The sequence below is a fragment of the Triturus cristatus genome, chromosome 12, assembly GCF_964204655.1.
Source record: "Triturus cristatus chromosome 12, aTriCri1.1, whole genome shotgun sequence".
Lineage (NCBI taxonomy): Eukaryota > Metazoa > Chordata > Amphibia > Caudata > Salamandridae > Triturus > Triturus cristatus.
Genome location: NC_140595.1, coordinates 821,378,311 through 821,404,245, shown reverse-complemented (window position 1 = coordinate 821,404,245; position 25,935 = coordinate 821,378,311). Strand labels below are relative to the sequence as shown.

Below are 25,935 nucleotides of genomic sequence, written 5' to 3'. Positions count from 1 at the left end.
TGCTTGCAGCTTCCTCTCCAGGCCTGTAGGCAACAAGGACACCCGAAGTAATCTCCCTTGGAGTGAAGTAGTTACTCCCCTGCATCTGTAGGCACCGCAACGTAGCTGACCGGTCTGCTGCTCCTGACGTGCCACAAACTTCGAAAGGCTCAGCAACACAAGTAGTGGTTGTGCAACTCCCTCGAGGCCTGCCCTGTCTTCCCTGCACTTTTGTGGCCAGTATCCTTTATCAGAACCACTGGGACCAATCCCCTGTGCACCGCATTGACTTGCTTGTACCAGGGCTTGTTGGCTCTGCACTCCAGTGATCTTCGGGCTACAAGAAGCTGCAACCTCCAGCATCCCCTGCCTTCCAAGATCTTTTTCCTCATCGCATCCTCTGCACCGTGGGCCTTCATCTTTGGTGAGCTGCTCGAAGTCCTCTTGCAATTCCTGTGCCTTTTGCCTGTGGTTCCTCTCGAGGGTCTTCTCTTCCTTCACTGGGCTCCTCTGCTTGCTTGGGGCCTGCTCTGACTCCTGCACTTGGTGAGTCCCTTGGACCTTGCTTGTCACAATGTTACCCCTTCATTGTTTTCCACGTCTGTTGCTGCTGCCAAGGCTTGTTGGTGCTCCCGCCGGAAACTGACCCCCTAGTTCTCGACTTCTGACATGGGACAGCTCGTGAACGGCTACTGGTCTTCAACTGCGTGGCCTTGTCCTCACAGCTGTGGAGGCAAGATGACCGTCATCACTCCTACATCTTCCGTCATCGGTGGTCATTGCTCGTACTTGTCTCTTGGTCACCTCCGAGTGGCATAGACTCTGTCCGCTCTGCTTGCATGTTCTTGTCTTCAAAAATCCACTCTTGGATTCCACAGGACTCTTGCACAGTCTTCACCAGCGGCATCTTTACTGAAGTCCTCCATTGTGGTCTACAGCGGTTTTCGATGCCGCACCTATGCACCCGGCTTCCCTGGTATAGGTATCCTTGTTTCTGGGTTATCCACGGGTGGGGTTACTCTCCAACCTTCTGTCTTACGCAGGGATTCTTCAGGGTCCACTGGGAAGGTCTCTTCTTCTTCAAAACTGCAACCATGACTTTCCCGATGACTTCTATTGAGTACGCCGCTGTGTTCCCACTCTGCACACAGCCTCCGTGGGGTGCCTGGGTACTTACCTTGGGTTGTTCCTTGGGTCCCCAGCTCTTCTGAGTCTCCTGGTCCAAGTCCTGACTTCGGTCGCAGTTTGCGTTCCACTTTCTTAGTATATAGTTTGGTCTCCCCTTCGAGGCCACTGTGTATTGTGTTTACTTACCTGTTTACAATTGAAGTATTGTGTGTATTTGTGTTGATATCTCCGGGTGGGAGAAATACCTGTGTGTTAGTGAGTGTTGTATATTAAATAGACTTATTTTTATAAATACACTGTGTGGTTCTTTTTCATTTAATCCACACTATATGATTAGATCTGGTAAAACAAGCTGCTTAACACTCCCTCTTGACAAAGCCTGAAGGCTGCTCTCCACAGCTACCACTTAGAGAGGTTACTCCAGTTTTGGAATTTTCATAAATTCACATGCTTGAATCCTTCCCCGTCATCGAGATGGAAACCCCTGGTATCCTTAAAAGTAATGACATAGACCATAATGCCCAAGGCCTCATTATTTAGTAACATATCCCTGTCCTTATTTTAAAAAAAATGGCTAAACTTAGAAAACAGTCAAATAGATGACACCACCTTGTAGAACCTACCTGAGAAAAGCTCCAGTCCCTCAGATTTTCTACCGCACGTCGTGCTAGGGAGTCTCCACTAAGCTCTGCTCAGTTTTTTCCTCCCAACTCTAAAGGTAAGATTTTCTTCAGGTTTTTCTTTTTCCTCATCTCACATATATACGCTACCAGACCTGTATATCTGTGCTTAGGTGGAGTAAAATGATGCCCATCATGTCAGACACACCTAAAAAAGGCCTCTTCAGACCCTGTGGCACTTGCAGGAAGAAGATATTGCATATTGACGACCCTCATAAGGACTGCGTTTACTGCCTTTTTCCTGACCAGAAACCTAAGGATTGTAAGGTATGTCCTACGTTTGCAACAAAAACATTGACTGATCGGTAAGGGAGGCTTCTCTTGTGGCTACAGAGGCTTAAGAACAGGAATACTGTGGCATCTGATGAGGAGAGTGATGCCTCTTCTAGATCCTCCTCTAAAACGCCTCAAAAAAGACCTTGGAATGACCCTGCAGGTCCATCTTCGCAGCCACCCAAAAAAGTATCTAAAGCTGGGTTGGTGCCAAAGGGCAGAAGAGACAGTATATAAAGGAAGAGGATGCACCAAAAAGTGGGAGGGAATATGGTCTTTATGGCGACAGTATAGACTGAGCTTGGACGTTGAGGACCATCACCCATAAAGACATGGAGGTGCAGTTCTGCTTTTGTCGAAGGGGTGACCCTGCCGACTGTATGTATAAACTAGTAGGGGTTGTACCTCCTGAAATGTATACCGTTGATGTTTTTATATCCACCCGGGAGCATATGGTTGTAGGACTGAATGGTCAACCTGGTACAAATTACTGTAACTACTGTCATTTATGGTCGATTGAGCAAAGAGTTAATAAAAAGATGTTACAAAAAAAAGTATCTAAAAAGTCATCTGAGAGCTCTCACAAGCATAGTGTTTCTGCTAAGCCAAGTTTGCCGTCAATGACTTTTCCCTATTGCTGGCTTCCACCTTGCCCATTCCATCCACGGGTGGGCAGCAAAATACCGTATTATTTTCAACAGTGGAACAAAATAACCACAGATCAATGGGTTCTATACCTAATACAATTTGGCCACTGTCTAGAATTTGTGAAAATTCCTCCACCTACCCCTCACTACCTCGTGTCCAAAAACAGCTGTATCTTTTGAAGCTGGAGATTACCACCATGTTGCAGAAGGAAGCTATAGAGCACGTCCCTCTGAGTCAAAGATGAAGAGGTTTCTACTCCTGTTTCTTCTTGATTCGCAAAAAGTCAAATAATTGGAGACCGATTTTGGACTAAAGACATCTGAACAAGTTCTGCATGATCACCATCCAGGATGTATTACATCTCTTCAACGGAAATGATTACATATTATCCCTGGATCTCCAGGACATATACTTTCATATACCCATACACCAAAAGCACAACAAGTTTCTGAGGTTCACGGTGGGCGGCAGGCACTATCAGTTCTAAGTATATGCTCAAATCGCCCCCTCGCATCCTTATGAAGTGTCTAACGCCAGCTGCAGCATACCTCAGGCTGCAGCATCATCAAATTGTCCTTATTTCGACGAATGGCTTATCAAGGCCCCTACTTACGGAGAAGCAAGAACATCCGCCAAAGCCTGTCTGCAGCTTTTCAAGAGGCAGGCACTATCTCTCAACAACATTTTCTTCTGGTGGGGCAAGCCAAACATAGACCTCTTCCCAAAACCAGACAACGCCAAATGTCGGTACTTCGCAAGATGGCGTCCCCATTAGGGATCATTCAGGAATGCCTTTTCAGTAGCATGGTCCAACATATTTGCTTACGCCTTTCCTCCCATCCCTCTCCTTCCAAAGGTGCTGAAAAAGATAAAGACAGAACCTTGCAAGATCATATTTGCCCCAGCTTGGCCTTGCCATTAGTGGTACACAGAACTTCACCTACTCTCAGTGCAGCCTCCGATCCACCTCATACCGATTCCATCTCTATTGACGATGAGCCAGGGACAATTATGTCACCCAGATCCCAGTTCGCTGAAATTATCCGCCTGGCTACTTAGTCCCAAGAATTTCAACATTTAAAGATCCCACAAGACTGTAGAGATGTGCTTGCTAGAGCACGAGCAGATAGTACTAAGACATACTCTCTCATGTGGAAGAGGCTCTGCATTTGGTGCACATCGACTAACGTCCATTCTCTCCATGCATCACCATAGGAACATTTGCCGTATCTTCTGCTTTTGGAGCGTTCCGGCTTGGCTCACACTTCAATTAAAGTCCATTTAGCGGCCATTTCCCCTTACCGGAGATCAAGCAACGTTCCATCTTTATGGTCCAGTAGATTGATGAAGCAGTTCGTCAAATGTTTTCTCAGAACTTTTCCACCAGTACGGGCCCCTCCTCCAACATGGCTGCTAAACACAGTGTCTGCTCAATTAATGAAGCGCCCATTGGAGCCTATCCACAGAGCAGATACAAAGTACCTATCCTGGAAAGTTGCTCTCCTACTGGCTCTTACTTCAGTGATTAGGGTTAGCGAACTCCAGGCCTTAACTACCCAGGAACCTTACCTACAATTCAAACATGACAGAGTTATTCTACTTACAAACCCTAGGTTTATCCCGAAGATTCCCTCGGACTTTCACCTAAATGAGCCAATTGTTTTAAATCGTTTTTTTTAAATCCTCAAACTTCAGCAGAGCGTGCCTTGCACTCTTTGGATGTAAAACGGTGCCTACAATTCTATTTAGACAGGGCCAAATCTTTTCGTAAATCCATCCAACTGTTCGTAGCCTACAGTGCACCTAGAAAGGTGTTTCCTCTCACTAAACAGGGCATATCAAGGTGGATATCAAATGCTATTGTTTTCTGTCATCAACAAGCGGACGAACCTTTGACGTCAAAGGTCCGTGCTCACTCAACTGGAACCATGTCCACGTCTATGGCGCTGTTTGCATGTGTCCCTCTTCTGGATAGCTGCAGGGCTGCAACCTGGAGAACGCCGCACACATTCACTAAACACTACTGCTTGGACTCCGAGCCTATGCGAGATGCAGCTGTAGGACAAGCGGTTCTCAGGCATCGTTTTCTTTAAGGTGAGCCTTTTTACCTTTCTTCCCACCATCCATTTTCTAACGCACATTTTCTATGATATTTCTGTATATATATATATATATATATATATATGAGTATAGGTATTTGTTTATATATTTGCTTACTCGTGTAGATTTTGTTATCTTACGTGTGCACGGAATAGTATTTTACGTTGCTCATAGATTCTATCTATTGTTCGAAAATGTGTTGATTACTGCTCACTACTCAAGCATGTGAATCTATGAAATTTCCAATGCTGGAGTAAGAACATAAGTTACTTACCTGTAACTGTAGTTCTCCAGTATTGGAATCTTTCATTGATTCATACACATGCATCATGAAGTATGCAGTAGCATTGGCCGACGAGAAGAAACAGACAATGGTAACTTATATGTCTCATATTTTACCCCAGCCTGTCAACTCTATCTTACCTGGGTGACGAATTATCAGAATCGTTATGTCTTGACTAGACTACGGTTGAATAATGTACATCAGCTGGTATCGTACCCTAAAGAAAATCAATGGGATCTAAGTTCAACCCCTTGCCCATGCGATTGAGCTTCCAAACAATGCACTTTCTGCTTTTTTGTCATTTTTATGCAAGTCTAAAGAAACAATTTTTAAAACCAATTTTTATTGCACATAACATTAGAGATGTTAATGTTGCCATGACTTTGTTGTTTAGTTTGAAATCCCCTGCTATTTGTTTTAACTTGACCTTGTTTATTTGTAAAGCAATTTGCTTAAGGTAGAGAACGTTTTAAGAAGGAGGGTTTGTATGTGTTTGAAGCCTTCTCTGTAAGATTATGAAACTAGACATTATATGTAATGGATTATGAATGGTATTTTATTTATGAATTTATAAACAAACTGTTTTGTGCTGTTTTATCATGTGCTTTTCTGGCCTATGCCGATTGTGCCAAAATAAAGTTTTGACTTTGGAGCATCATGAAGTATGCAGTAGCATGGCAATGGCAAAAAAGATGGTCAAAGCCAAAAGCTTAGTCTTTGGCTTTGCTAATGCGTATTTGGTCTTTCCTGTCCAGCAATATTGTCTTAAACGTTTGAGAAAAGTAGAATTAAATCTTTTTAGAGTTCTCCATATGAAAGTAAAGCATTGCGAGTTCCAGCTCATTAGCTGTAAAAATTAAATGTTTATAACTAAAATGAAGATTATTACAAGATCTAGGATTGCAAGATAGCAACATTTAGTTCTCCCTTTGTCTTTACTGATATTTGCTAGTTCCTCCCACAATGGTGCACACATTGTCCATAGGATTATCCAGCCAATGCACCCCTAATTCACGGGCTCTCAATGTAGGCTCCTCAGTCGAGAGCTCAGGTATGTTTCCTGGCCCACCACATTTCTGGAAACATTTTTATGTATCTTTTGTATGGTGTTTCTATAGAACAAACATAGCTTAACCCCTTCTGTGCCACGCCCTTTCCCCCTCCTGTGCCGGGCGTTTCATTAGTGGGTGGGGTTCATGACGAGATAGTCTCGTCATGGGCACAGCGCGACCGTGCTCCATGACGAGACTATCTCGTCATGGGCACAGAAGAGGTTAAAGGCAGCATAGTGCTATACATGGTCAAAGACATGCATAAAGTCAATCAGTAAGAGGAGATGAAACTGGGTTGTGGGTGGTTAATACATTGTAATCTACTGTTCTTTAAAAATGTGAGCCTTCAACTTCTTCCTGAATTGTAGTGTTTGGGTGGTCCTGATGACTACACAGATGTTTTCCTGATCTTGGGTGCATAGATGGAAAAAAAGTCTGCTGTCTTGTTTTGTTTTCCTTTTTTGATACTTCTTTGTCTGCAGTTTGATGGTGCCATGGCTGCGGGTGTGCTGACATCCATCAGTAATGGCGAGCTTCTCTGCAAGAAATGCCCGGGTACTGGTTGTGATAGCTTTGTAAAGGATGCAGCTGGTTTGAAGATGATAGGAGGAGGGTGGGAGCACCCTGCCTCACCTCCCAGTACTCAATTTGTCCCCGATCCATCATGGTAAATGCAGTGCATGATAACACTTACTTCAGCAATAGTCTTTTCACCCTTGCTGGTACAGCCTGTGCTGTGTTTTTGGATGCATTCCTTCATCAATAGAGAGCAACACGTCGTTTTGGGGATGCTGGAAGATGATGCAGGCTGTCAAGGGTGTCCAGTGGAATTCCATCAGGATTGGGGTGATGTGATCATATTTTCTCAGGTCCTGGATGATATGTACTGCAGGCTGTAGGATGCCTCTAATGGTGCCAGTATGGAGTCTGCAAGGCCATGGAGTAGGGCATTACCACTATTCATATGCAATAGTATAACGGCGTGAACAGTAGTTCTGAAGTTGCTTTCTAGAAGAAATGGTTTTACTGTCTTTAGAAGAGAGCTGGTACTAGGATGTCTTTGTTTTTGGTAATATGTTCCTTGAGGGAGATGTTAATGTCTAGGGTGAATCCAAGTGACCTAACATTCCGTAAAAGTCTGAGTTTGATGCCGTCAAGGTTCATATCATTAAATCTGGTTTGTTTTAAGGATTTGTATATCTGAAGGAGAGAAGGCTTTCAAGTAGAGTTTTGAATCATCAGCATATTGATGGCTCTTGATGCTGGTGTCTATTAGTAGAATACTATGGTCGTGGGACCAGAAACCCATGCACAAATTGAAGTACATTGAACTGCAGCCCAGTCTTGCTTGAGAATTTCAGCTCTCCCATTATGCCATCCTCTTCTCCATGAGTACACAAAATAGCTTGGAGGTTCCATATGTTTGGAATAACAAACTTTGCAGTGTGTATGAAACAAACAGAAAAACCAAAATTAATATGCTAATAATGTAAGCCTCTTCAGTCAACTTTTATGGATCATTGCAGTTTTCTGGATCACCCAGCCAACTTAAAATTTCTGTTAGTTTTAAAAATAAAAAGATAAGCCTATTTCAACTTGTTAAGTAACTTGATTTGTAACCTACATTTATTTTACATTTTTTCTTATAGTCAAAGTATCACGTCACTTTTTTTGGTGACTCTGTCTCTCGTGCTTGGATCTCTGCCTCAATGCTGAAGAATTTTCAAGAATTGACTGCCGAGAGCCTAGATTTGGTGAGTGTGCATTGTTTGTAGTCTGTTGAATGGAAACCTATAATAACTAATACAACTCAAGAAATATATTGTGCTATCTTTTAAGCTTGTTTTAGGCAGCCATCAAAACTGAATATGCGTGTCCTGCATGTGGGCAACACCCCTTTAACTTGTAACCAACTACTATAAAGCACAACCTTCACCCTTGGCTCATGTAAAGTGGGTCCCGTTTTTCACCTAGCTGCAAAAATTCTTCTAGCCATTAAGCTTCATTGGGAGCATCCATTGTATACTCTGATGCCAGGTTTTCACTGTCAACTGCTGTTATATTCCATGTAGGTACCCTATATGACGCAGGTAAACACTGCAACCTTTCACCGATGTCCTTCCCTACATGTCATACATAACGATTCATAGGGACTGACCTTTTACCTATATACGACACTGCATTCAGAACGCGGGTTTTTCCCTGGTTCGACACTCATACATTATGCATGAGGCTTCTTGGAAGCACAGCAGGACTCACAGCAGGATGAACATCTCCTGTATAATATTGATGTTAAAGTTCAATCCCGACGTCATCCTTTAGGCCGACACAGTAACACAGCAAGGTAGGACCCCTAGGGAGACCTGTGGGTATATATAAACCATGCTTAGACACTCAGAGGAGACCGTGACTTCCCGGCTGACACACTGACCAGAGTCTGCATGCAGACGCTCCAGCTAGTAGTGTTCTAACATCCCTCGCTGGGTGTCCAACTCGAGACCAGGACGGGGTCCCATATTCTCTCCTTACTCAGGTAATGGGGTTGACTAGACCTTAGAGGGATTTTTTGCATAACGCATAACACCTACACCGATGCTAGGTACATTTAGGTACATCCAGTTAAGGGGGCATCATAGGAGTGCACACTTTCTCATCATGTGTTTTATGTACTTGTATATATTCATGATTACTGCAAGATGGTAGAACTGTACCATCCCTTTATTTTCGTAGTACTGCTCATCATATATCTCTGCTACTGTCTAATGGTTGTTACAGCAAATCTATTCTATATTAGAATAACAGCTGTTCAATAAATCCTTATTGAAACGCCCAGACTGTTTATTCTGTGTATCTCTGAGACAAACTAAGTGAGCACAAGTGACTGAGCGAAAAGTAGTATATTGTTGCCACGATCCTGAGGGATCAGGGTTGTCATGTTCTGAGGTTGCCAGAAACTATTCTCTCCCCGATAAGAGGAGATTCTAGTGGCACTGTGAGCTAGCTAATGCAAACAGGTTAACATATCCGGTGGGGGTGCACGGAACCAGACTGCCACCAAACCCACAGTTTATGTTATCCGAACGTGCAGATCCTGTATAGGATATATAGGAACTACACGACACTGCTTTCTTTAAACATTCCCTCATAGCCAGCACAAATGCCAAGTCATTGACTACCCGAAATGACGATATTGCATTTGTTGGTTCTCTTCCAGGGGATACTCATCAATAGTCATAAGCACTGAATAGTCTCGCCCACGTGCGGGGACCCCGGAGCAATAGCCAATAATATGCATATATCTACATATATATATACATAAATACCCATATTTATACATAATATGCATATATATATACATATGCAGCCTGAAAACATGTTACTAGGCTCAAAACTGCCACACAATTGCATTGTAAATCTTTTACATTTGAAAAAATAAAGACATATGTCATGATATACTTATGATAAATATAAAGAAAACTGCTTTGAGTTTGCTTTGATACACTCAACCTTTATTTTCAAAGGTAAAGAGACAAGATCATAGAGGCAGATTAGCCTAGAAAGGCTGCATATAGAAGCAATTGGAAAACTGGTGCCGTGCGTTTAAGACCTCCAGGAACCCCTAGACTCCCATCATGCATCGCAGGTGACAGTTAGGTCAGATCTTTTTTCCGGCTCCTTCTGTGAGAATCCTGGAGCATTGAGCTCGCCAGTTAGTGATTTTTATCACTATTTTTCTGGTTTAAAGTGAACTTTTTTAGTTTCACTCGACGTCTTTAGTATTTAGCTTACTAATTCTGTTGTTTTTTCTGACTTTTGGCTATTTTTCCTGTCATAATGCCGGCCTTATTTAATAAGTGCCCGGCCTGTGGAAAAAAGATGGCTAAGTCAGACCCTCACTCGGTCTGTATTGCTGTCTTCCTTCATCTCACAAGCCAGACCAGTGTTACCACTGCAGCAAGTTTTCAAAAAGAACCCTTAGGGAAAGGGAGAAGATTAAGCTGCACTCCATGCAGGAGAGAGGAAAAGAAACAGTAAGTGGGCGAGAAGAACATCCCTTCAAGAAGCCCTCCTCTCAACCAAGGCTGGAGCGTAAAGAGAAAGGTGAGAAAAGGAAACATCGGTCTTACACGCCATCGAGGGACAGATCGACATTCCAAATACCTTGGTGTTCCTAGTCGGCGTCGAAATCGACGACGAGGCGTCCTTCGCCGTCAAAGCAACCGACTTCGGGTGAGAAGACTGTAGGAGAGTAGGGTCTGCTTTCTATGTTCACCCCCACTTTTTGCTTTTGCTTTACTGGTTTTCGACTTAGATGTGGCTGTGGGCCTGCTAATCAGACCCACAGCCCTGCTGTTCTCTCTCTAAATTGATACTATGTACTTTAGGTGCATAACCCATTTGGATAGGATCACCTTATTGGCCCCTGTACAGTGTACCTTAGGTACCCAGGGCATAGGTGTACCCTAGGCCTACCAGGGGCTGCAGCATGTATTATGCCACCCCTGGCCTGGCCTTCCATTATGACACAACTGGCTGATCACTCAGCTGGGGCAAGGTCGTGTAATCACTCCTTGCTTAGGTGTAGTATTCCTATACCTAACTTACATATAGACACATGTGTACCTATCAGCCACTCCTATGGCAGGCCTTAACAATCCTGGAGGCAGAGTGCTTGGTAACATGTGAGATGGTGCTCTAGCATGAGCTGAGCCTGTCTGCAGCTTTCGGAACCATGTCCTTATAGCTATTCTATGATATAGCCTACCATATAGTCTTAAAGTGCCTTATAATCTTAAACGGTTATGGTAACTATGGTTTGGCTTTATCAAAACATGTCGTGTAAGGTGTCTAACACTTTGGAATAATACCCCCATCCCATTTCTGGGGATGAGGATATTATCCCTCCCTTCTAGAGGGAGAAGACATGTTGTAACCTACTTACCCGGTTAAAGTTAACCAGAGCCCCAGCATCACAAAATGGATGCTGCTGCCACAGACACGAGTCTGACCTGCTGCTGGGAGTGATCCCGGCAAGGGAGGCTTGGACAATAGGTTTCCTGCCTTGGGAGGTGCGAGCACCACCCCAGACAGGCCTTAGTGTATTGGGGCAGGGAGGGATGAAAAGAATGAGACATGCCTGGGGCACACAAGGTGTCCCGTGCATAGTCCAGTTCAAACCGGTGCTGGGGCACTCCAGCCCCAGTCCTGGCGCGAAACTGGACAAAGGGAAGGGGGTGTAACCACCCCCCTCCCAGGTCCCACCCATAAGGCGTGACCTAGCAGGCAACCCAGCCCCCCAGATTAGTATAAGTGTGGTAGCTGGGCCTCAGGAGATTAGATTATCCTGAACCTGCAACTTGAACAGAAACTCTGGACCTTCGACATTCGACGAAAGAAGAAGACTGAAGAATCTCCCTTGTGGCCAAGGAGTGGCTACCCTGTGCAAGCAGGCACCATCAAGAGACTACCCTTTGCTTTGCTGAAGTTCTACGAGGGACCGACTGCAGAGCCCGACCAGAGCCTTGACTTCCAGACTTCTCCGACCCTGATCCACATCCACAGCCGAGCTGAGATCCGTGGAGGCGACGAGAGACGTGGGACCGGCTACCTGGGAAAAGTGGCGAGTATCTTCCAGCGCAGCTTCTGAGGCACCCTCGAAGTTGTGCACCGGGGATTGAGAAGCCCGAACTCCAAGCACCATCTGCACCGAAGATCAGCCCCCCACACTCCACGAGTCCTGCGTGGGGCCCTTCTGCATTTTCCTGCTTGCCGCGTCTGTCCGGTTGCTTGCCCGTTGGCTAGCGGCCTTTGTGACGACACACCTTGAAATCTTCACTGCTGGTTTGGCTCCTCCAGACTGGTTCCCGCTTCCTTGCAAAAGAGAAGCACCCCAGACCTTCCTGGTCTGCACCAGAAGCAAGTCCTCCGTTCTTCGTGGGTTCCGCTTACCAAGGCTTGGTGAGTCCTAGTTCGACTTCGACGCCGCCGACAGCAAGAGCCTTCGTGGGACAGCTCGCCTCCTGGTCCTGGTCGTCCTCGACGTCTCCTGGTACCCGTGGCTGCAGCGACAAGCTTCACCCTTCACCTGCAATCTTCACGACATCGCCTGGTTCCTTCCTGGTTCCACGTGGTCACTGGCTAGTGACCTTGACTCTGTCCCTTCTGCTTGCAGGTATCCTCTCTTCTTGATCCCAGCCTTGGGATCCACCGGACACTCTTCACTGACTGCCTGTCAGCAACTTTCCTTCAGGCATCCATAGGAGTCCACGACGAAACCCGACGCAAGTTCACACCTATGCACCCGCAGCCTGTGGGCTAGGTAACTTGGGTACTTCGGTGCTCACAAGGGTAGTGACTATCCGAGGGTCTAGTTTCCGAGTCTCGACTCTCTAGCTGCTTCAGAAGTGTCCTTAAACTGTTAATTTCCAACCGCTAGTAATTCTATCGACTTTTACACATTACGCGTGAGTGTTTCCACTCTGCACCTGAATCCCGTGGGCCTCCCACTTCCTAACTGTTGCTAGTGTAGTGTAGCCCAAGCGATTCCCTAGGCCTAGGCCTATCCTATTTCCGTGACAGTGGTCCTTATACCACTTCTTTAGTATATGGTTTGCGTGGCCCCTAGGGCCTAACTGTATTACTTACCTGTGTGACTTAATGTATGCTTAAATAAGACTGTGTTGTACTTACCTCTAATCTCATAAAGAGTGCTGAGGGTTTGACTAGAATAAATACACTTTATTTTATATATATATCTGTTGTGGTGTCCTTTCATTTGGTATTCAAGGGATTATATATTGTATCACATCTGGCTTCACATGCCATTCAGAGTTTAGCCTAAGACTGCTCTTGTCCATGCTACCACTAGGATAGCTGGTCTATAAGGTTGACTTTACAACCAATCACCATAAGGGTTGTTTGGACTGATATATGTTCCGCCATCGGGCTCGGATGTAATACTTCGCGCTCCGGTTCTGAACTTTCCAGTTCACCGATCAACGCAAAATCCTCGCTCATCGAGATCCTTCAGATAATAAATCATCTTAATCACCTTCTCTTCGGCACTTCTTCGATTTCGGTCGTCGACGGCGGCCTTCGGGCCTATTCCGGCTCCGGTCTCGGCTGATGGAAAGAACTCCTTTCAAGAAGTGCCCTCGATGTGGGTCCAAGTTTCCCCACACCGATCTCCACGAGGTGTGCAACCTCTGCCTCTCCCCTGAACACGAGGCTTGAGACTGTCCCGCCTGCAAGTCTTTTCGCTCCAAAAAGACCATTCGAGATCGACGGGCTAGACGCAACATGGTGCACTCCTCGACCTCCGCTCCAGTCGACATCTTCGGGGACGACGTCGAAGCTCCAGGACAGCAGAACATCGAACAGGAGGACGACGACCTCGTCAGTGCTTCCGAGGCCGACGACTCAGATGTGGAGGACATCACCCCGGTGTAGAGGGTCGTGAGTACAATTCCCCCTCCCACGCCCACGCCGACACCCAAAAAGGCTTCGGTCACACCCTCGCCTTCAGGCCTAGGCAAGACCATAGACACTGCTTCTCACACCCCACCTTCGGGCCCGGTAAAGAAGCCTATTAAGCCTTCCGGCAGCTCGGGCTCGAGCCAGCCTACCATCGGTACCGAAAAACACCCTTCGGCACCGAAGAAAAGATCGGCCTCCATCTCCACACCAAACCCAGTACCAAAGCCTTCGGTGTCGAAACCTGCCCTGCCGGTGCCGACCAAACATGACAAGGCCCTCGGCACCGACACTCCCGTGCCGAAGCATTCTTCGGCGCCGACCAAAAAATCTGAGGTCCCAAAGAAGCACGGCTTGGACAAGCCTAAAAAGCCGTCGGCCCCGAAAACTTCGGCGCCTACCGAACAACCAGTGTCGCAAGAACTTTTTACACCGGATCCTCTCCAAAAGACACTCACCAAGGATCCAAAAACTGGACATTTGACATTGTCTACAAAAAAGAGACACTTGGACAAACCAGCTCCACCACCACCTCCAAAGAGGAAAGACACTGCTACCTCCCCTTTTAGAGTGCCTTACCCTCCTCCTCCACCTCCTCCACCCTCCCCACCTCTACCCTCTCCACCCCCGCCTCATCATTCCCCAACCTGGTCTCCTGTCCCAGGCGACTTAGGAGACCCATTTTATGATCCAGCAGATGTGCCACAGGATCCCACCCCTACTGGATCTCCAGACCCATGGGACGACTATAATAACCCGGACATCCCAGATGTCCCACAGGATGACCTTTACCCATCTAGGCCATCCCCACCTGAGGATTCCTTGGGTTTTCACCACCTATTACACAGGGCGGCACACTACCACGGGGTGGAGTTACACACTGACCCAGTGGAGGAGGATTTTCTCCTAGACACCTTTGACGACACACATAGGTCTACTGCCATCCTACCTATGTTAAAAGGGGTGATTAAACATGCACCGGAGGTCTTTAAAGACCCAGTCAGGGCCAGGGTTTAAAGGCTCTGCACCATTGGATTCTCTAGTGGTATCTACAGCTAGGAAACGCTCCAATTCTCAGGCATCAGGCGAAGCACCACCACCTGACAAAGAGTCCAAGCTCCTAGACGCGTCAGGGAAGCGCACTGCGTCACAAGCCGCCAACATATGGCGTATCGCCAACACGCAAGCGCTATTGGCCAGATACGACAGGGCACATTACGATGAGTTAGAGACCATCATGCACCATCTCCCTGAAAAATATAAGAACAGGGCCAATGAATTGATCCAAGAGGGAAAACTAATAACTAATACCTCTATTCGCTGTGCCCTAGATGCAGCAGATACAGCCTCCAGGGCCATAAACACCAGTGTCCTTCTACGTTGCCATGCCTGGCTCAGAGTTTCAGGTTTTAAACCTGAGATACAAGCCTCTATATTAAATCACCCATTCGACCAAGATCATCTATTTGGCCCAAAAGTTGATGAAGCCCTCGAAAAGATGAAAAAAGATACTGACACGGCGAAATCCATGGGAGCCCTACAGTCACACACTCCTAGGCGCTCCTTTCGCCGCTCTTCCTTTCGAGGCACGGGCAGAGGCTACTCCTCGGATAGTGCATCCACGTCCTACAAATCCCCTCCTCAATCTACCTTCACAAAGGGTTATCAAAGAGGCGGATACAGAGGCAATAATAACAAGGGCAGAGGCAAAACAAATACCGCCCGCTCTGCCACACCTCCTACCCAATGACTTTCCCCCGCTCCCTCTAGACCATTCCACTCCGGTCGGGGGCAGAATACAACGTTTCCTTCACGTCTGGGAGACAATCACCTCAGACAGATGGGTGACACAAATTATTCAGTCAGGGTATTGCTTAGAACTAACATCTGCCCCCCCAAACATTCCACCCAGGCACCGCCCTATATCTCAAGAACATACTGCACTGCTAAAACAGGAAGTGATCTCCCTCCTGCAAAAAGGAGCCATAGAGCAGGTCCCCATAAATGAGCAAAATTTAGGGGTCTACTCCCTGTACTTTCTCATTCCAAAGAGAGACGAGACTCTACGACCTATCCTAGATCTCAGACCTCTAAACACTTACATACATTCGGACCATTTTCACATGGTAACCCTTCAACGGGTTCTCCCGCTTCTTTCCCAGAACGATTTTCACACCACTCTGGACTTGAAAGACGCATACTTTCATATTCCAGTACACCAGTCTCACAGAAAGTACCTCAGATTTGTGGTGGACGGGCAACATTACCAGTTCAAGGTGCTCCCGTTCGGGGTAACAACAGCACCAAGGGTATTCACCAAGTGCCTAGCAGTAGTGGCTGCACACCTCAGAAGACAGCACATTCATGTCTTCCCGTATCTGGACGACTGGCTAATAAAAGCCACGTCCTACGAACAATGTGTGCAACATACCGCCGCTACAGTCCAACTACTGCACCAGCTAGGGTTCACGGTGAACCATCAAAAATCCCACCTGGTACCATCACACACAAAACAATACCTCGGTGCCACCATAGACACCTCAAAAGCCATAGCCTATCCCAATCCTGCCAGGATTGCAAAGATACAGGCTCTGCATCAAAAGTTCATATCTCAACACTCTCTCCCAGCAAGAGTGTTTATGCAACTGATAGGGATGATGGCCTCTTGCATCTTCATAGTGCCACATGCAAGACTCCAGATGCGTCCACTCCAAGAGTGCTTAGCGCGCCAGTGGAACCAGGCCCAGGGACAACTGGCAGATCTGGTGTTGGTAGACGGTCGCACCCATCGCTCTCTGCAGTGGTGGAACACCACAAACCTTTCCAGAGGTCGACCGTTCCTGGACCTGGTCCCACAAATAATCCTAACAACAGACGCATCGCTCTCCGGCTGGGGAGCTCATCTGTTACATCTCACAGCACAGGGCACATGGACGCCACAACAGAAGTTACTCCACATCAACCATCTGGAGTTACTAGCAATCTTCCTCGCCCTAAAATCCTTCCAGACGCAGATTTCAGGCAAGGCAGTCCTCATTCGCACAGACAACATGACTGCCATGTACTACATTCAAAAGCAGGGGGGCACACACTCTCCACAGCTCTCTCAGCTAGCACAGAGCATGTGGAGATGGGCAATTCCACAAAAAAACTTTCTCCTGGCCCAACACGTCCCAGGAGTCCAAAACACCGTGGCAGATCTGCTCAGCAGACAGACGCAGCAGATCCACGAGTGGGAACTGTAGGAAGGTGGATATCTGACTATGGTTACCCCCAACTTTTTGCCTAGTGTCTAGCTGGTTTTTCGACTTAGTTGGCCTGAGATCCTGCCATTCAGGGTCTCAGGCTGTCTGCTCTCTCTTTAAAATGGACTCCATGTACCCTAGGTACATACCCAATTGGTAAGGATCACCTTATTGGACCCTGTACAGTGTACCCTAGGTACCCAGGGCATAGGTGTACCCTAGGCCTCCCAGGGGCTGCAGCATGTATTATGCCACCCCTGGTCTGGCCTTCCAATCAGACACAACTGGCTGATCACTCAGCTGGGGCAAGGTCGTGTAATCACCCCTTGCTTAGATATAGTATACCTATATCTACCCTTAAAATAGACACATGTGTACCTGTGAGCCACTCCTATGGCAGGCCTTAACAATCCTGGAGGCAGAGTGCTTGGTAACATGTGAGATGGTGCTCTAGCATGAGCTGAGCCTGTCTGCAGCTTTCGGAACCATGTCCTTATAGCTGTTCTATGATATAGCCTACCATATACTCTTAAAGTACCTTATAATCCTAAACGGTTATGGTAACTGTGGGATGGCTTTATCAAAACATGTTGTGTAAGGTGTCTAACACTTTGGAATAATACCCCCATACCATTTCTGGTGATGAGGATATTATTCCTCCCTTCTAGAGGGAGAGACATGTTAAAATCCTACTTTGCTGTTTAACTCTGACCAAAGCCTCAGCATCACAAAATGGATGCTGCTGCCACAGACACGAGTCTGACCTCCTGCAGCTGGGAGCCCTCCCAGCCAGGGAGGCCTGGACAATAGGTTTCCTGCTTGGGGAGGTGCTAGCACCTCCCCAGACAGACTTTAGTGTATTGGGGCAGGGAGGGCTGAAAGGAATGAGACATGCCTGGGGCACACAAGGTGTCCCATGCATAGTCCAGTTCAAACCGGTGCTGGGGCACTCCAGCCCCAGCTCTGGCGCGAAATTGGACAAAGGAAAGGGGGTGTAGCCACTCCCCTTCATGGTCCCACCCATAGGAGGGACCTTGCAGGTAGCTCAGCCCACTAGCCCAGTATATCAGTAGGTAGCTGAGCCCTGCTAAGATTAGATTAACCTGAATCTGCAACTTGTACAGAAACTCTGGACCTTCGACATTCGACCTCAGGAAGAAGACTGAAGAAATCTCCCTTGTGGCCAAGGAGTGACCACTCTGGGCAACCAGGCACCATCCAGCGACCGCTGCTTTCCTTTGCGACTGATCCTACGAGGGACGACTGCAAGACTGACCAGCGCCGAGACTTCCAGACACCTCTGACCCAGATCCACATCTGCAGCGAAGCTGAGACCCGTGGAGGCGACGAGGGACGTGGGACCGGTGACTTGGGAAAAGTGGCTAGTACCTGACTAGCGCGACTTCCGAGGCTTCCTCGAGGCTGTGCTTGGGGAATTGAGAGGCCCCCATCCCGAGCACCATCTGCAAAGAAGATCAGCTCCCCACACTTCACGTGTTCTGCGTGGAGCCCTTCTGCACCTGAGTTGCTTGACGTGTTGTCCGGTTGCTGGCCCGATGGCTAGTGACTTCTGCGACGACGAACCTTTATTTTCAACTTGCTGGTCCGGCTCCTCCAGACTGGCACCCGCTCCTCTGTGAAAGAGAAACACCCCAGACCTTCCTGGTCTGCACCAGAAGCAAGTCCTCCATCCTGCGTGGTTTCCGCTTGCCAAGGCTTGTTGGGTCCTGACTCGACTTCGATGCCGCCGACAGCAAGAGCCTTCGTGGGACAGCTCACCTCCTGGTCCTGGTCGTCCTCGACGCCTCCTGGTACCCATGACTGCTGCGACAAGCTTCACCTCTTCACCTGCATCTTCACGACATCGCCTGGTTCCTTCCCGGCTCCTGGCTGGTGACCTAGACTCTGTCCCTTCTGCTTGCAGGTTCCTTCCTTCTTGATCCCGTCCTTGGGATCCACGGGACACTCTTCACTGACTGCCTGTCAGCAACTTTCCTTCAGGCATCCATAGGAGTCGACGACGAAACCCGACGCAAGTTCACACCTATGCACCCTCACCCCGTGGGCTAGGTATCTTGAGCATTTCGGTGCTCACAAGGGTATTGACTATCCAAGGGTCTAGTTTCCGAGTCTCGACTTCCTAGCTATACCAGAAGTGTCCTAAAACTGCTAATTTCTAAATACTACTATTTCTATCGACTTTAACGCATTACGCGTGAGTGTTTCCACTCTGCACCTGAATCCCGTGGGCCTCCCACTGCCTAGCAACTGATAGGATAGTGTAGCCCCAGCGATTCCCTAGGCCTACCCTGTGTTCGTGACAGTGGTTCTTATACCACTTACTTAGTATATGGTTTGCGTGGCCCCTAGGGCCTAACTGTATTACTTACCTATGTGACTTATGTATGCTTAAATAAGACTGTGTTGTACTTACCTCGAATCTGATAAAGAGTGCTGAGGGTATTTTGACTAGAATAAATACATTCTATTTTTATAATATATCTGTTGTGGTGTCCTTTCATTTGGTATTCAAGGGGTTGCAAATGGTATAACAGCTGGCTTCACATGCCATACAGAGTTCAGCCTAAGACTGCTCTTGTCCATGCTACCACTAGAATAGTTTGTCTATAAGGTTGACTTTACAACCAATCACCATAAGGGTTGTTTGGACTGATACAAGGTGTACACTAGAACTAGTGACATCGTATATCAGGCCAACTTCTCACATTGGTGAGCAGCGATTGGGATCTGAGCTTGCTGTTGTAATACCATTGTAATCTTGAGATACTAAAGTGAAAGATCACATAAGATATTGTTAGGTACATATAACATAGATTATAAATACTTAAGTCCTACTGGACTTAGTTGTTGTAGGTTGAAGGGCCTAGCACACCCTGACTACAACTACTAGAGAGGTTTAGTAGGAATAACTAGTGTAGGTAGGTGCACACACCACACCCTCACTATAATCATGTCCCTGAATGGAGATCACACTGATACTCCCTCAGGAGAGGAGAATCCTAGACAGATTCCCTCTAGATATGATGCATTCACTTTCCAGGAGATGAGACAACTGTGTACCTTCAGGAGATTAAAACAGGGTTCCAACCCTACCCTTAGACAGCTAGTGGAGCTTCTGGAGGCCTATGATGCTGAAAGAGCTGCCAAGTATGGTGCCATGGCTGTAGACAAGGGCCTCCCCTCCACAGAAGAGACCCCTGACTTAACTGATACAGATGAGTCAGAAGAGACTTCTGAGGAAGAGGGAGGTAGCAAGACCCCAGTCAGAAGACTTAGTCAGGCTAACTTAAGCTTGCATGGGAGCTTGCATGAGAGCTTCCCTTACAGGCCCCCAAGTAATCTTAAAAAGAGAGATAGAAGGGCTAGATCTCCCTCAGGGGACTCTTTCCACTCCTATCACTCAAGAAGCTCCAATGCTTCATCCCACAGGGGGATGACTTCCCCCCAGAGGAGAGAGCATAAGGCCAGAATGAGGGAAGCCAATCCGAGGATTGAAAGGGAAGAACTTGCCCTTGCCAAAGAGAAGCTTGCTCTGGCCAGAGAGCAAAAATTGTGTGGGTCAGAACCCACTGGTGGCAGCAACATTCCTAGAGATAATTACAACGTCGGTCGCACACCGCTCGTCATACTAGCAAGTAGCCCCATAGGATTCTGGAGAATGAAGTAGCAGCGGCGAGTACACCTATGCCACAAGTATAATATATAAATGCCATCCCTGGACACGTGATTCAAGGTAGTTGCCTCTCGTCAGCAGGGAGCAGGTCTGCGTGCGGTGTGCCTAGTAGACTGACAAATATATAAGGTTAAGTACCTTTCACGGCGCGCGGGTGCGGGATCCTGACTCGTCAGCCGTTAGCTCGAGGGAGCTTTAAGTACAATTACAACGTGGGTCGCACACCGCTCGTCATACTAGCAAGTAGCCCCATAGGATTCTGGAGAATGAAGTAGCAGCGGCGAGTACACCTATGCCACAAGTATAATATATAAATGCCATCCCTGGACACGTGATTCAAGGTAGTTGCCTCTCGTCAGCAGGGAGCAGGTCTGCGTGCGGGGTGCCTAGTAGACTGACAAATATATAAGGTTAAGTACCTTTCACGGCGCGCGGGTGCGGGATCCTGACTCGTCAGCCGTTAGCTCGAGGGAGCTTTAAGTACAATTACAACGTGGGTCGCACACCGCTCGTCATACTAGCAAGTAGCCCCATAGGATTCTGGAGAATGAAGTAGCAGCGGCGAGTACACCATTCCTAGAGATAGTGATAGGTCTTATGACCATAGAAACCTAAGCAAGATAGTCCCCCATATCAGAATGGGGATGACATCCACAAGTAGATGACTGCTTTAGAGAGGGCCTGCAAAGTACATCAGGTACCCCAGAGTCAGTGGGCAGCTATCTTGTGGCTCTCCTTTTCTGACAAAGGTAGAGACAAGCTCCTTACAGTTAGTGATGAGGATGCTGACAATTACAAAGTCCTGAAGAGTGCTCTGATAGATGGGTTTGGCTTAACCACTGAGCAATATAGGTTGTTGTTCAGAGACACCCAGAAGACACAGACACAGGACTGGTCTGATTTTGTGGATTGTGCCACTAAGGCTTTGGAAGGTTGGTTAACTGGCAGCAAGGTGCAGGACTATACAGGATTGTACAACTTGATTATGAGGGAGCAGATCCTTAATAATTGTCAAAACCAGCTTCTCCATCAACACCTGGTAGACTCAGATTTGACCTCTCCCCAAGAATTGGGAAAGAGGGCAGATAAATGGGTCAGGACCAGGATTAGGCCTAAAAATCAGGGTGGTGACCAAAAGAAAGATACCGCCAAGCCTCAAGAGAAGGGTGGGGATAAAACAAAAGAGAAACCTTCCTCAGGGCCCCAAAACTCCACACAGGGTGGTGGGTCCCAAGCTCCCTCCTCTACCACAGTTAAAAAGCCTTACTGCCATGAGTGTAAAACTCCTGGGCATTGGAAAACTGACAGCAGTTGCCCAAAGGCTAAAAACAATACTGTTCCTCCAATTACTCCTGTATCACCACCTATTACTGTCAGCAGTAATCCCCCAGGTGGTGTGAGCGCCCCCAAAAATTTGGTTGGGTTTTCTTGGGGAACACAGGTGGACCCTGGCTTAGCCAAGTCCCCTACAGCAGCTACTCTTGTCTGTGATGGTGGCATGGGGTTTGCCAACTTCACTGCCTGTCCCAACACTTTGGGTAGGTACAGACAGGAACCCTACATCAATGGTAGAAAAGCTGAGGCCTACAGAGACACTGGAGCTAGCATCACTATGGTGACTCACAGACTAGTTCCCTCTGAGCAGCTTTTGCCTGGTTTCTCATACCAGGTAACTAACATTGATGGCAAACAGAACAGTCATCCCATGGCAGAGGTATGTCTCAGCTGGGGAGGTGTCACTGGCCCTAACAGGGTGGCAGTGTCCCCAACCTTGCCTGTAGACTGCTTACTGGGGAATGACTTGGAACTCTCAGCTTGGGCTGGAGTTGAACAAGACACCCATTCTAAAATGGTAGGCCTTTCACAAAAGGGTAGTGGGGTTGTGCCAGCCACAACCCCTGCCGAAGTAGATTTCCTCCCTGAAAAGGTTGGAAGGGCAGCGGTAGCCACAGCCCAGGCAAAGACAGACTTCCCTGTAGAGATTGGCAGAGCTGTGGCAGTCACAGCTCAAACCCAGACTGAGTGCCTCCCTGGAAAGGTTGGCAAGGCTGTAATGGTCTCAGCCTATACTCAGACTGACATAGGTGTAGTGAAGCCTGAAACTATGGATCACTCCACACAAACAGAGAGTAGTGGAGAGGAAGAAAAGTCTCCCTCTCCCCAGACATTAGGAAGAGGTCAGCCTCCTCAGGGATCTGACCTCACCCCTTGTGAAGGAACTGCCCCAGAGGTAGCCAGGCCTGGCCTGGCAGAGCCTCTGATGTCAGTGGCCCCTTCCAAGGTGGGACCCAGTCTGGTGCAGGTAGCCTGCCTCTCTCTACCCTGCCTCAGTCAGCCCAGGGCTGTAGAGGTCAGGGAGGCCAGTGGACCCCAAGAGGGCCCCTGTCCACAAGAACCCCCCCCCCATCAAAAGAATGAGGATTGCCTGGCTAGTAGCCCTAGCCAGGTGATGGTTGAAAACAGTCCTGAGGGATCTCCTTTACAGATAGTTAGGGACCTCCCCCAGAGGGATTCTGTTGGGCACAGGCAAACATGGGACCTTAGGGCCCCAAACCTGACCTGTCCCTCCAGTAAGCCCACAAAAGGGACCCAGCCTCCAGCTTTAACCGGAGACTGACCCTGAGAGCACAGTGCAACTCAGTTAAAGACAGAAAGGCATCCATGGTGGAGGATGATAGGAGGAAGCTGAGGCCTCACTTTGAGGACACTCACTTCAGTACTCCATCTCAACACCAGCCTTTTTCTTTGCAAAGACACACCCAAGGTAGAGATTCCCTATGGTGGAGACCCTATGCTACCATTAGGGTGAGGGATTGCTTAGTGGACCATGAGACAGGGGGTGACCATGCCAGTGCTGATTCTTCCTTATATGGCCACTTAGGCAATATAGGCTTACCTGGTCAAGGACAGCCTTATCTCCTTTTGTTTGGGGGGAGGGTTGTGTAGGAAGGTGGATATCTGACTATGGTTACCCCCAACTTTTTGCCTAGTGTCTAGCTGGTTTTTCGACTTAGTTGGCCTGAGATCCTGCCATTCAGGGTCTCAGGCTGTCTGCTCTCTCTTTAAAATGGACTCCATGTACCCTAGGTACATACCCAATTGGTAAGGATCACCTTATTGGACCCTGTACAGTGTACCCTAGGTACCCAGGGCATAGGTGTACCCTAGGCCTCCAAGGGGCTGCAGCATGTATTATGCCACCCCTGGTCTGGCCTTCCAATCAGACACAACTGGCTGATCACTCAGCTGGGGCAAGGTCGTGTAATCACCCCTTGCTTAGATATAGTATACCTATATCTACCCTTAAAATAGACACATGTGTACCTGTGAGCCACTCCTATGGCAGGCCTTAACAATCCTGGAGGCAGAGTGCTTGGTAACATGTGAGATGGTGCTCTAGCATGAGCTGAGCCTGTCCGCAGCTTTCGGAACCATGTCCTTATAGCTGTTCTATGATATAGCCTACCATATACTCTTAAAGTACCTTATAATCTTAAACGGTTATGGTAACTATGGGTTGGCTTTATCAAAACATGTCGTGTAAGGTGTCTAACACTTTGGAATAATACCCCCATACCATTTCTGGTGATGAGGATATTATTCCTCCCTTCTAGAGGGAGAGACATGTTAAAATCCTACTTTGCTGTTTAACTCTGACCAAAGCCTCAGCATCACAAAATGGATGCTGCTGCCACAGACACGAGTCTGACCTCCTGCAGCTGGGAGCCCTCCCAGCCAGGGAGGCCTGGACAATAGGTTTCCTGCTTGGGGAGGGGCTAGCACCTCCCCAGACAGACTTTAGTGTATTGGGGCAGGGAGGGCTGAAAGGAATGAGACATGCCTGGAGCACACAAGGTGTCCCATGCATAGTCCAGTTCAAACCGGTGCTGGGGCACTCCAGCCCCAGCTCTGGCGCGAAACTGGACAAAGGAAAGGGGGTGTAGCCACTCCCCTTCCTGGTCCCACCCATAGGAGGGACCTTGCAGGTAGCCCAGCCCACTAGCCCAGTATATCAGTAGGTAGCTGAGCCCTGCTAAGATTAGATTAACCTGAATCTGCAACTTGTACAGAAACTCTGGACCTTCGACATTCGACCTCAGGAAGAAGACTGAAGAAATGTCCCTTGTGGCCAAGAAGTGACCACCCTGGGCAACCAGGCACCATCCAGCGACCACTGCTTTGCTTTGCGACTGATCCTACGAGGGACGACTGCAGAGACTGACCAGCGCCGAGACTTCCAGACACCTCTGACCCAGATCCACATCTCCAGCGAAAAGTGGCTAGTACCTGACTAGCGCGACTTCTGAGGCTCCGTCGAGGCTGTGCTTGGGGAATTGAGAAGCCCCCATCCCGAGCACCATCTGCAAAGAAGATCAGCTACCCACACTTCACGTGTTTTGCGTGGGGCCCTTCTGCACCTGAGTTGCTCGACGTGTTGTCCGGTTGCTGGCCCATTGGCTAGTGACTTCTGCGACGACGAACCTTTGTTTTCAACTTGCTGGTCCGGTTCCTCCAGACTGGCACCCGCTCCTCTGTGAAAGAGAAACACCCCAGACCTTCCTGGTCTGCACCAGAAGCAAGTCTTCCATCCTGCATGGGTTCCGCTTACCAAGGCTTGTTGGGTCCTGACTCGACTTCGACGCCGCCGACAGCAAGAGCCTTCGTGGGACAGCTCACCTCCTGGTCTTGGTCGTCCTCGACGCCTCCTGGTACCCGTGACTGCTGCGACAAGCTTCACCTCTTCACCTGCATCTTCACAACATCGCCTGGTTCCTTCCTGATTCCTTCCCAGCTCCTGGCTGGTGACCTAGACTCTGTCCCTTCTGCTTGTAGGTTCCTTCCTTCTTGATCCCGTCCTTGGGATCCACCGGACACTCTTCATTGACTGCCTGTCAGCAACTTTCCTTCAGGCATCCATAGGAGTCGACGACGAAACCCGACGCAAGTTCACACCTATGCACCCGCAGCCTGTGGGCTAGGTAACTTGAGCATTTCGGTGCTCACAAGGGTATTGACTATCCAAGGGTCTAGTTTCCGAGTCTCGACTTCCTAGCTATACCAGAAGTGTCCTAAAACTGCTAATTTCTAAATACTACTATTTCTATCGACTTTAACGCATTACGCGTGAGTGTTTCCACTCTGCACCTGAATCCCGTGGGCCTCCCACTGCCTAGCAACTGATAGGATAGTGTAGCCCCAGCGATTCCCTAGGCCTAGGCCTATCCTGTATTCGTGACAGTGGTTCTTATACCACTTACTTAGTATATGGTTTGCGTGGCCCCTAGGGCCTAACTGTATTACTTACCTGTGTGACTTATGTATGCTTAAATAAGACTGTGTTGTACTTACCTCGAATCTCATAAAGAGTGCTGAGGGTATT

General features: G+C 48.0%; 1 protein-coding gene across 2 annotated transcripts in view; it reads left to right on the top strand.

Moving 5' to 3' along the window:
• The window catches only part of ZCWPW1 (zinc finger CW-type and PWWP domain containing 1), a 1,624,070-nt gene that overhangs the window by 895,911 nt on the left and 702,224 nt on the right, over nt 1-25,935 (top strand). For both annotated transcript variants that reach the window (XM_085639318.1, XM_085639317.1), the window contains exon 11: nt 7,793-7,897. In XM_085639318.1, the coding sequence (XP_085495444.1) occupies nt 7,793-7,897 (105 nt within the window). The remainder of the gene's footprint in view (nt 1-7,792; nt 7,898-25,935) is intronic.